Below are 12,636 nucleotides of genomic sequence, written 5' to 3' on the forward strand. Positions count from 1 at the left end.
AAGGGGAGGAGAGGAGAAGACAAGCAGGGAAGGGGAGGAGAGGAGAAGACAAGCAGGGAAGGGGAGGAGAGGAGAAGACAAGCAGGGAAGGGGAGGAGAGGAGAAGACAAGCAGGGAAGGGGAAGAGAGGAGAAGACAAGCAGGGAAGGGGAAGAGAGGAGAAGACAAGCAGGGAAGGGGAGGAGAGGAGAAGACAAGCAGGGAAGGAGAGGAGAAGACAAGCAGGGAAGGAGAGGAGAAGACAAGCAGGGAAGGAGAGGAGAAGACAAGCAGGGAAGGAGAGGAGAAGACAAGCAGGGAAGGGGAGGAGAAGACAAGCAGGGAAGGAGAGGAGAAGACAAGCAGGGAAGGGGAGGAGAGGACAAGCAGGGAAGGGGAGGAGAGGACAAGCAGGGAAGGGGAGGAGAAGACAAGCAGGGGAGGGGAGGAGAAGAGAGGAGAAGACGACAAGCAGGAGAGGAGAGGAGAAGACAAGCAGGGAAGGGGAGGAGAGGAGAAGACAAGCAGGGAAGGGGAGGAGAGGAGAAGACAAGCAGGGAAGGGGAGGAGAGGAGAAGACAAGCAGGGAAGGGGAGGAGAGGAGAAGACAAGCAGGGAAGGGGAGGAGAAGACGACAAGCAGGGGAGGGGAGGAGAAGACGACAAGCAGGGGAGGAGAGGAGAAGACAAGCAGGGAAGGGGAGAAGACAAGCAGGGGAGGGGAGGAGAAGAGAGGAGAAGACGACAAGCAGGGGAGGGGAGGAGAAGAGAAGACGACAAGCAGGGGAGGGGAGGAGAAGCAGGGAAGGGGAGGAGAAGACAAGCAGGGGTGGGGAGGGGAGGATAAGCAGGGAAGGGGAGGAGAAGACAAGCAGGGGGGGGGGAGAAGACAACAAGCAGGGGAGCGAGGGGAGGGGAGAAGACGACAAGCAGGGGAGCGAGGGGAGGGGAGGAGACGACAAGCAGGAAGGCAGAAATGTGTTATGTGGGCAGCAGCCTCAACCACCAGGGCTGCATCCTCACATGGCACCCTATTCCCTATATAACCTATATATATTATTCTATATAGTGCACTACCTTTTGACCTAGTTGTGCCATTTGAGAAGCAGCCCGGAAACATAGGGAGGGCATGGTCAGCCCCCGCCAGCTCCACAGCCCAGCCATGGTACGTGAGGAATGAATAGAGCCATGACAACCTCCCGGCAGAGCAATCTCTCTCAGGCATCCAGGATTACTAATGTTTACAACTAACTACTGTTTATGGCTGGCGGCACAGCCCTCACGTGGGCCCTCTGACAACAGTGGACATCTGCAAAACACTTCCCTATGAAGTTGAATACTTTTGGAAACGTTGACATTCCTGCACCGAAGGCAACATTCCAATAAGATGTTAGAAATGCATGTGGAGAAAACTAACGTCATCTGCAGAAATCTGTCACTTTGTGTGTGTTTCCTTACAGCTGTGCAGCAAACAGCCGGCTCATCTTGGCCACGTGTTGGTTGTCACAGTCTTGGTCATCATTGTCCTGTTGGTCCTGTCCTGTGCTGTGGCTGAGACTGTGCTTCCTCTTGCCGGGGCTGATGGGAGGAGGACCTGTCCGGTGACTATGGTTGGTGCCGCCAGATGATGACAGGGACATGGACTGGTGCATCCTGGGGTCACCTCGCAGCGCTGCTTCGCCTGGATGGGGAGAGAGAAGACAACATGTAGGAGTCTTGTTCTCAAATGGGGAGGAAGTGTATCTTCAACATTAAAACATAGCATCCTGAGGAAAGACTGACCTTCTCCAGAGACATGTCGAGGTAGGTAATACATCTACACAATCACAGCAAGGAAAAACCCCTCTACAACAACACTACGGCCACTCAGAAAAACAAACACCCTCCCGGGTTTTAAACTGTGAAATCCTCTTCCATTTCAACCTAATTTCACTTGGGATTCCAGGAATATGGTTGAACCAAGTGACTGATGCGGACGGACAGTAAAAAGTTATTCTCTAACTTTCTTCTGATCACGTCCACATGGTTGTTAAACATAAATGAGAATAATTCAGCTCGATTACAGTACCGTGGAATAATTCAGCTAGATTACAGTAACGTGGAATAATTCAGCTAGATTACAGTAACGTGGAATAATTCAACTAGATTACAGTACCGTGGAATAATTCAGCTAGATTACAGTACCGTGGAATAATTCAGCTAGATTACAGTACCGTGGAATAATTCAGCTAGATTACAGTACCGTGGAATAATTCAGCTAGATTACAGTACCGTGGAATAATTCAGCTAGATTACAGTACCGTGGAGCAGCTAGGAATGGTACTTCACTACTGTGTTAAAAAGTGTTCACCACACAGATAATGTTTTACTGTCTTATTTAGCATCAAAACGTCCGGTAAACATTGTAAAACACTTTGCTGAATGTTGAATGTCCTAGCAATGGTAGGTCTGCAGGAAAACTGGTTTGAAATGGAATGAATAACGAAAACATGTTAAAATACATGTTGTATGCTGTTCCTTCTTGGTCCCAGAAAATAGCAAACGCATAGCAGAGAGTTCAGTGTGTTTGTGTGTGTGGGAGGGGGGGGGAGACGACGACAGGAAAAGTACTACTGGCAACATGTACGCACGGGGACTTTCCACTAGATGAGTTTATCCCAGTGTTACACTCACTCAACTCTGAGAAGCATTTTACTGAGCGGAGTTTACGTGCCATGTGAAACATTTCAAATCAGATCATTACAACGCACACACATCTCCTGTCCGTTAACAACGCACAGCATTGTTCACCTAACCAATTCACAGTAGTCACATTGTCAATCTATGCCTAGGGGTCATACAACTCAATGCAAAGTATTGTTCACAGAAATAAAATAAACACGAAATACTAGGGGGAAACAATCCAGTCCATTCTTATTGGGAAACAATTGAAACAACGAGTATTGAAATGGAATGAACTAAGAGCATTTAGAAATGTCTAGAATGTGCAGAGGGAGCCTTCTAAACAAGCGGCCCATTTTCCTGACTGGCGTGTTTCTGCTCGTCTGAGAGCGCTCCATGGCAACGGAGGTGACATCATTGTTTTTGGCAGGAGAGAGAGAGAGCGAGAAAGAGGGAGAGAAAGAGACAGCGAAAAAGAGAAAGATTGAGAAAGAGAGCGAGCGAGAGAAGAGGTAATTAAGAGAATAGTTTAGTGGGATGGCCTGACTTTAACCAGCCACAAACAGCACAGCCTACAAGCTACAGCCTACAAGCTACAGCCTACAAGCTACAACCTTACTATCCAGCCAGCCAAACACTCATAACAAAACACAGCCACTAAAATCACAACAACGAAGCCACTCACAACACAACAGCAGCACCCACCCGTAGCACGTGCTCCAGCAGGTATATTTCACTGGTCACCCCCAAAGCCAACTCCTCCTTTGGCCGCCTTTCCTTCCAGTGCTCTGCTGCCAATGACTGGAACGAATTGCAAAAATTACTGAAGCTGGAGACTCATATCTCCTTCACTAACTTTAAACATCAGCTGTCAGAGCAGCTCACAGATCACTGCACCTGTACATAGCCCATCTGTAAATAGCCCATCCAACTACCTCATCCCCATATTGTATTTATTTATCTTCCTCCCCAGTATCTTTACCTGCACATTCATCTTGTGCACATCTACCATTCCAGTGTTAATTGCTAAATTGTAATTATTTCGCCACTGTGGCCTATTTATTGCCTTACCTCCCTAATCTTTACCTCATTTGCTCACATTGTATATAGACTTTTTCTACTATATTATTGACTGTATGTTTTGTTTATTTCCATGTGTAACTCTGTGTTGTTGTTTGTGTCGCACTGATTTGCTTTATCTTGGCCAGGTCGCAGTTGTAAATGAGAACTTGTTCTCAACTGGCCTACCTGGTTAAATAAAGTTGAAATAAATAAATAAAAACATTTAAACACAGCACAGCCACTCACAACACAGCGAGTCAACTACAGCCCGACGAGCCATCCAACAACAAGTCAACTACAGCCCGACGAGTCATCCAACAACAAGTCAACTACAGCCCGACGAGCCATCCAACAACAAGTCAGCTACAGCCCGACCAGCCATCCAACAACAAGTCAACTACAGCCCGACGAGCCATCCAACAACAAGTCAACTACAGCCCGACGAGCCATCCAACAACAAGTCAGCTACAGCCCGACCAGCCATCCAAAAACAAGTCAACTACAGCCCGACGAGCCATCCAACAACAAGTCAACTACAGCCCGACGAGCCATCCAACAACAAGTCAGCTACAGCCCGACCAGCCATCCAACAACAAGTCAACTACAGCCCGACGAGTCATCCAACAACAAGTCAACTACAGCCCGACGAGCCATCCAACAACAAGTCAACTACAGCCCGACGAGCCATCCAACAACAAGTCAACTACAGCCCGACGAGCCATCCAACAACAAGTCAACTACAGCCCGACGAGCCATCCAACAACAAGTCAGCTACAGCCCGACGAGCCATCCAACAACAAGTCAACTACAGCCCGACGAGCCATCCAACAACAAGTCAGCTACAGCCTGACTATCCTGCCACGTAACATTGACATGTAAAACAATGTACACTGAAACGGGACTCCACAAACCCAATTCACCAATACGCCTAGATAAGAGTGCAATCGGTCCTCAGAACCCAATCGACGGCTCAGAAAACCGGTTCAATCCGATTCAAAATGTTACAAACGGATCCAAATGTAGCAAGACGGTTTAGATCATATCGGCCATTCTACCTGGTCTGTCACCTGGTCTGACACCTGGTCTGACACCTGGTCTGACACCTGGTCTGACACCTGGTCTGACACCTGGTCTGTCACCTGGTCTGACACCTGGTCTGACACCTGGTCTGTCACCTGGTCTGACAACTGATCAAAACAAAATGTTATTTGTCACATGGGCCGAATACAAAAAAAGGTGGAGACCTTACAGTGAACTGCTTACAAGACTAGCTGCGTTGTTGTCTGCATGCGATTGGCTGTGGTCTTGGGGGCGTCACACATCCTGGGAGACAGGGCTGCCTGCTTACTTACAGGCCCTTAACCAACAACGCCTTATTTTAAGAAAAAAGTGTTAAGAAAGTCAATACTAAATAAACTGAACAATAATTTTTTGTTGTTGAAAAATAACAATTATAGATAATATATAATAATAATAATAAATAAATAAAATAACAGAAACAAAGCTATATTTAGGGTACATGTGCGGGGGCAAAGGTTAGTGGCTGTAATATATACAGTACCAGTCAAAAGTTTGGACACCTACTTATTCCAGGGTTTTTCTTTATTTTTACAATTTTCTACATTGTAAAATAATAGTGAAGACATCAAAACTATGAAATAAAACACATGTAGTAACCAAAAGTGTTAAACAAATCAAAATACATTTGATATATTTATTTGAGATACTTCAAATAGCCTTGATGACAGCTTTGCACACTCTTGGCTTTCTCTCAACCAGCTGCATGAAGTAATCACCTGGAATGGATTACAATTGACTGGTGTACCTTGTTAAAAGTTAATTTGTGGAATTTATTTCCTTCTTAATGCGTTTGAGCCAATCAGTTGTGTTGTGACAAGGTAGGGGTGATATACAGAGGAAAGCCGTATTTGGTAAAAGACGAAGTCCATATTATGGCAAGAACAGCTCAAATAAGCAAAGAGAAACAACAGTCCATCATTACTTTAAGACATGAAGGTCAGTCAATCCGGAACATTTCAAGAACTTTGAAAGTTTCTTCAAGTGCAGTCGCAAAAACTATCAAGCGCTGTGATGAAACTGTCTCTCATGAGGAACGCCACAGGAAAGGAAGAGGCAGAGTTACCTCTGCTGCAGAGGATAAGTTCATTAGAGTTACCAGCCTCAGAAATTGCAGCCCAAATAAATGCTTCACAGAGTTCAAGTAACAGACACATCTCAACATCAACTGTTCAAAGGAGACTGCGTGAATCAGGCCTTATTTAACTAGGCAAGTCAGTTAAGAACAAATTCTTATTTACAGCGAAATGCCAAGAGTGTGCAAAGCTGTCATCAAGGCAAAGGGTGGCTATTTGAAGAGTCTCAAATATAAAATAAATGTTGATTTGTTTAACACTTTTTTGGTTACTACATGATTCCATGTGTGTTATTTCATAGTTTTGATGTCTTCACTATTATTCTACAATTAAGAAATTAGTAAAAAAAAATAAAGAAAAACCCTGGAATGAGTAGGTGTTCTAAAACTTTGACCGCTAGTGTGTGTGTATCCATGGATACCGTATCTCTATCTGTGTGTGTGATATACAGTTGAAGTCGGAAGATAACATACACCTAGGTTGGAGTCATTAAAACTTGTTTTTCAACCACTCCACACATTTCATGTTAACAAACTATAGTTTTGGCAAGTCGGTTAGGACATCTACTTTGTGCATGACAAGTAATTTTTCCAACAATTGTTTACAGACAGATTATTTGACTTATAATTCACTGTATCACAATTCCAGTGGGTCAGAAGTTTACATACACTAAGTTGACTGTGCCTTTAAACCGCTTGGAAAATTCCAGGAAATGATGTCATGGCTTTAGAAGCTTCTGATAGGCTAATTGACATCATTTGAGTCAATTGGAGGTGTACCTGTGGATGTATTTCAAGGCCTACCTTCAAACTCAGTGCCTCTTTGCTTGACATCATGGGAAAATCAAAAGAAATCAGCCAAGACCTCAGAAGAAAAGTTGTAGACCTCCACAAGTCTGGTTCATCCTTGGGAGCAATTTCCAAATGCCTGAAGGTACCACGTTCATCTGTACAAACAATAGTACGCAAGTATAAACATCATGGGACCACGCAGCCGTCATACAGCTCAGGAAGGAGACGCGTTCTGTCTCCTAGAGATGAACGTAATTTGGTGCGAAAAGTGCAAATTAATCCCAGAACAACAGCAAAGGACCTTGTGAAGATGCTGGAGGAAACAGGTACAAAAGTATCTATATCCACAGTAAAACAAGTCCTATATCGACATAACCTCAAAGGCCGCTCAGCAAGGAAGAAGCCGCTGCTCCAAAACCGCCATAAAAAAGCCAGACTACGGTTTACAACTGCACATGGGGACAAAGATGGTACTTTTTGGAGAAATGTCCTCAGGTCTGATGAAACAAAAATAGAACTGACTGGCCATAATGACCATCGTTATGTTTAGAGGAAAAAGGGGGAGGCTTGCAAGCCGAAGAACACCATCCCAACCGTGAAGCATGGGCAGCATCATGTTGTGGGGGTGCTTTGCTGCAGGAGGGACTGGTGCACTTCACAAAATAGATAGCATCATGAGAATGGAAAATTATTTGGATATATTGAAGCAACATCTCAAGACATCAGTCAGGAAGTTAAAGCTTGGCCGCAAATGGGTCTTCCAAATGGACAATGACCCTAAGCATACTTCCAAAGTTGTGTTAAAATGGCTCAAGGACAACAAAGTCAAGGTATTGAGTCGCCATCACAAAGCCCTGATCTCAATCCTATAGAAAATCTGTGGGCAGAACTGAAAAAGCATGTGCGAACAAGGAGGCCTACAAACCTGACTCAGTTGCACCGGCTCTGTCGGGAGGAATGGGCCAAAATTCACCCAACTTATTGTGGGAAGCTTATGGAAGGTTACCCGAAACATGTGATCCAAGTTAAACAATTTAAAAGGCAATGCTACCAAATACTAATTGAGTGTATGTAAACTTCTGACCCACTGGGATTGCGATGAAAGAAATAAAAGCCGAAATAAATAATTCTCAAGTATAAGTCTGACATTTCACATTCTTAAAATAAAGTGGTGAACCTAACTGACCTAAAACAGGGAATTTTTACTCGGATTAAATGTCAGGAATTGTAAAAAACTGAGTTTAAATGTATTTAGCTAAACTGTATATAAATAACACACACAACTATATATGAACAAAAGTATGTGGACACCTCTTCAAATTTTATCCACACCTGTTGGTGACGGGTGTATAAAATCGAGCGCACAGCCATGCAATCTCCATAGACAAACATAGGCAGTAGAATGGCCTTACTGAAGAGCTCAGTGACTTTCAACGTGGCACCGTCATAGGATGCCACCTTTCCAACAAGTCATTTGGTCAATTTTCTGCCTTGCTAGAGCTGCCCAGGTCAACTGCCCCGGTCAACTGCCCCGATCAACTGTAAGTGCTGTTATTGTGAAGTGGAAACGTCTAGGAGCAACAACGGCTCAAGCCTAAGATCACCATGCGCAATGCCAAGCGTCGGCTGGAGTGGTGCCAAGCGTCGGCTGGAGTGGTGTAAAGCTCGCTGCCATTTGACTCTGGAGCAGTGGAAATGTGTTCTCTGGAGTGATGAATCACACTTCACCATCTGGCAGTCCGACAGACGAATCTGGGTTTGATGGATGCCAGGAGAATGCAACCTGCCCAAATGCAAAGCTCCAACTGTAAAGTTTGGTGGAGGAAGAATAATTGAATAATGTTTTTCATGGTTCGGGCCCCTTAGTTCCAGTGAAGGGAAATCTTAACGCTACAGCATACAATGACATTCTAGACGATTCTGTGCTTCCAACTTTGTGGCAACAATTCGGGGAAGGCCCTTTCCTCTTTGAGCATGACACAACAAAGTGAAGCCCAACAACAGCTCAGTCAACCTTTATTGTACAGTAGTAAGGTAAGCTGTCGTCTGAACAGAGCAGAGCGGTATGAAACAAAGATCTGTGTCAGGGGAAACACTGCGTGTTTGATCTACTCAAAGACTCTTATTAAGTTCTACATGATGAGAGGGAGAGAGAGCCCTCGGGCGGACTTCAAACACGACGGGAAGGCTGGAGTTACAGAGGCTCAGGGAGGGGAGAACCTCAAACCCCCCCCCAACCCTCTCTTAGCAGAAACTAAACATTGACCCTATGTCTCGGTTAAATTATATTTATGGCCTACATTCTCTGTAACCTAAACTGAGTCCCTGGCATGTGGATGCCTTTTATAAATACTTAGAAACGCATGAAAGTCAGTTACATAAAACAAGAGTCAAAACAAACACGAAACAATGCCCTCTTGTTCCCCTGTGCTAGCTAGCGCTAACCAAGCCGGTCATCTCCAGCTAACGCTAACCAAGCCGGTCACCTCCAGCTAACGCTAACCAAGCCGGTCACCTCCAGCTAACGCTAACCAAGCCTGTCATCTCCAGCTAACGCTAACCAAGCCTGTCATCTCCAGCTAACGCTAACCAAGCCTGTCATCTCCAGCTAACGCTAACCAAGACGGTCATCTCCAGCTAACGCTAACCAAGCTGGTCATCTCCAGCTAACCAAGCCGGTCATCTCCAGCTAACGCTAACCAAGCCGGTCATCTCCAGCTAACGCTAACCAAGCCGCCCATCTCCAGCTAGCGCTAACCAAGCCGGTCACCTCCAGCTAACGCTAACCAAGCCAGTCACCTCCAGCTAACGCTAACCAAGCCTGTCATCTCCAGCTAACGCTAACCAAGCCTGTCATCTCCAGCTAACGCTAACCAAGCCTGTCATCTCCAGCTAACGCTAACCAAGACGGTCATCTCCAGCTAACGCTAACCAAGCTGGTCATCTCCAGCTAACCAAGCCGGTCATCTCCAGCTAACGCTAACCAAGCCGGTCATCTCCAGCTAACGCTAACCAAGCCGGTCATCTCCAGCTAGCGCTAACCAAGCCGGTCATCTCCAGCTAATGCTAACCAAGCCGTCCATCTCCATGATTTTATTTTGTTAGTGTAGCATAAAATAATGCTACATGGTACCAGTCCTGTTTGTGCGGTTTTACCCAGCCCTGTTTGTGCGGTTTTACCCAGCCCTGTGCCAAAAAGAGTCAGCATGACAGTACAGACAGATCTGGGAGAATGCAGGCTATACGTACGCTACCCACCGAAGCCCTCAACTAATCACACGTATATCAACAGAAAGAGAATGGCAGCCGTTGGGAGTGGGACAACAAAGGCCCATAGCTCGATGGGTTCTCACCTCTCCACAGAGCATGCACACACACACACACACACACACACACACACACACACACACACACACACACACACACACACACACACACACACACACACACACACACACACACACACACACACAAGTTTTTCTCCTGTTCAGCAGGAAAAGGGACAGTCAGCATTCCCCCAGCAGGCAGCTAGCAGGGGCTGGGGCTGGCTCAGAGAGAGTTGAGACACTTTAAACTCAGCTAGCAGGGGCTGGGGCTGGCTCAGAGAGAGTTGAGACACTTTAAACTCAGCTAGCAGGGGCTGGGGCTGGCTCAGAGAGAGTTGAGACACTTTAAACTCAGCTAGCAGGCAGGCTGGGGCTGGCTCAGAGAGAGTTGAGACACTTTAAACTCAGCTAGCAGGGGCTGGGGCTGGCTCAGAGAGAGTTGAGACACTTTAAACTCAGCTAGCAGGCAGGCTGGGGCTGGCTCAGAGAGAGTTGAGACACTTTAAACTCAGCTAGCAGGGGCAGGAAGTGAGAGTTGAGACACTTTAAACTCAGCTAGCAGGGGCTGGGGCTGGCTCAGAGAGAGTTGAGACACTTTAAACTCAGCTAGCAGGGGCTGGGGCTGGCTCAGAGAGAGTTGAGACACTTTAAACTCAGCTAGCAGGGGCAGGAAGTGAGAGTTGAGACACTTTAAACTCAGCTAGCAGGGGCTGGGGCTGGCTCAGAGAGAGTTGAGACACTTTAAACTCAGCTAGCAGGGGCTGGGGCTGGCTCAGAGAGAGTTGAGACACTTTAAACTCAGCTAGCAGGGGCTGGGGCTGGCTCAGAGAGAGTTGAGACACTTTAAACTCAGCTAGCAGGGGCTGGGGCTGGCTCAGAGAGAGTTGAGACACTTTAAACTCAGCTAGCAGGGGCAGGGGCTGGCTCAGAGAGAGTTGAGACACTTTAAACTCAGCTAGCAGGGGCAGGGGCTGGCTCAGAGAGAGTTGAGACACTTTAAACTGGGACAGGAAGTGAAGCCAGTTCAACCCAGCAGAGCCACAGCAGATGACAACAACCGGACGGAGCCAATGACAGGCCAGCCAGGGTAAGAGGCCCAGGACACAGGTGGTCACAGAGCTATGTTTGGACTGGCTGAACAAACAAGGCCTTGGGTCATAGAAAGGTGTTATAACAAAGTAGTTATCCATCAAAGACAGAGATGGGAGATGTCTCCCTCAGCAGACCTGGCTCTCAAGAGAAGACAGAGAGAGGCCTCCCTCAGCAGACCTGGCTCTCAAGAGAAGACAGAGGGGCCTCCCTCAGCAGACCTGTCTCTCAAGAGAAGACAGAGAGAGGCCTCCCTCAGCAGACCTGGCTCTCAAGAGAAGACGGAGAGAGGCCTCCCTCAGCAGACCTGGCTCTCAAGAGAAGACAGAGGGGCCTCCCTCAGCAGACCTGGCTCTCAAGAGAAGACAGAGAGAGGCCTCCCTCAGCAGACCTGGCTCTCAAGAGAAGACAGGCTATGTGCACACTGCCCACAAAATGAGGTGGAAACTGAGCTGCACTTCCTAACCTCCTGCCAAATGTATGACCATATTAGAGACACATATTTCCCTCAGATTACACAGACCCACAAAGAATTTGAAAAAACCGATTTTGATAAACTCCCATATCTACTGGGTGAAATACCACAGTGTGCCATCACAGCAGCAAGATGTGTGACCTGTTGCCACAAGAAAAGGGCAACCAGTGAAGAACAAAGACCATTGTAAATACAACCCATATTTATGTTTATCTATTTTCCCTTTTGTACTTTAACTATTTACATATTGTTACAACATTGCAATTCATATAACATTTGAAATGTCTACACTATTTTACAACTTTTGTGAGTGTAATGTTACCAGTACATTTGTGGTTTATTTCACTTTTCTTTATTATCTATTTTCACTTGCTTTGGCAATGTTAACATATGTTTCCCCATGCCACTAAAGCACCCTTGAATTGAATTTGAAATGAAATTGAATTGAAAGGAGATAGCAGCTTCTGTCTCAGTCCAACTTATCTAAATCATTATTAGTTAAACATCTATACTTATTATGTCCAGACAGCCAGTCTCTCTACTCTGTCCACAGGTCCAGACAGCCAGTCTCTCTACTCTGTCCACAGGTCCAGACAGCCAGTCTCTCGACTCTGTCCAGACAGCCAGTCTCTCGACTCTGTCCAGACAGCCAGGCTCTCGACTCTGTCCAGACAGCCAGGCTCTCGACTCTGTCCAGACAGCCAGTCTCTCGACTCTGTCCAGACAGCCAGTCTCTCGACTCTGTCCAGACAGCCAGGCTCTCGACTCTGTCCAGACAGCCAGGCTCTCGACTCTGTCCAGACAGCCAGGCTCTCGACTCTGTCCAGACAGCCAGGCTCTCGACTCTGTCCAGACAGCCAGGCTCTCGACTCTGTCCAGACAGCCAGGCTCTCGACTCTGTCCAGACAGCCAGGCTCTCGACTCTGTCCAGACAGCCAGGCTCTCGACTCTGTCCAGACAGCCAGGCTCTCGACTCTGTCCAGACAGCCAGGCTCTCGACTCTGTCCAGACAGCCAGGCTCTCGACTCTGTCCAGACAGCCAGGCTCTCGACTCTGTCCAGACAGCCAGGCTCTCGACTCTGTCCAGACAGCCAGGCTCTC

The 12,636-nt window shown here is 46.7% G+C and overlaps 1 protein-coding gene across 1 annotated transcript in view; it reads right to left on the reverse strand.

Moving 5' to 3' along the window:
- vgll4b (vestigial-like family member 4b) overlaps positions 1 to 12,636 on the reverse strand; it is a 73,752-nt gene that overhangs the window by 44,935 nt on the left and 16,181 nt on the right. The window contains exon 2 of the mRNA XM_038988101.1: positions 1,437 to 1,659. Coding sequence (XP_038844029.1) covers positions 1,437 to 1,659 — 223 coding nt within the window. The remainder of the gene's footprint in view (positions 1 to 1,436; positions 1,660 to 12,636) is intronic.

Source organism: Salvelinus namaycush, unplaced genomic scaffold (assembly GCF_016432855.1).
Source record: "Salvelinus namaycush isolate Seneca unplaced genomic scaffold, SaNama_1.0 Scaffold95, whole genome shotgun sequence".
NCBI lineage: Eukaryota > Metazoa > Chordata > Actinopteri > Salmoniformes > Salmonidae > Salvelinus > Salvelinus namaycush.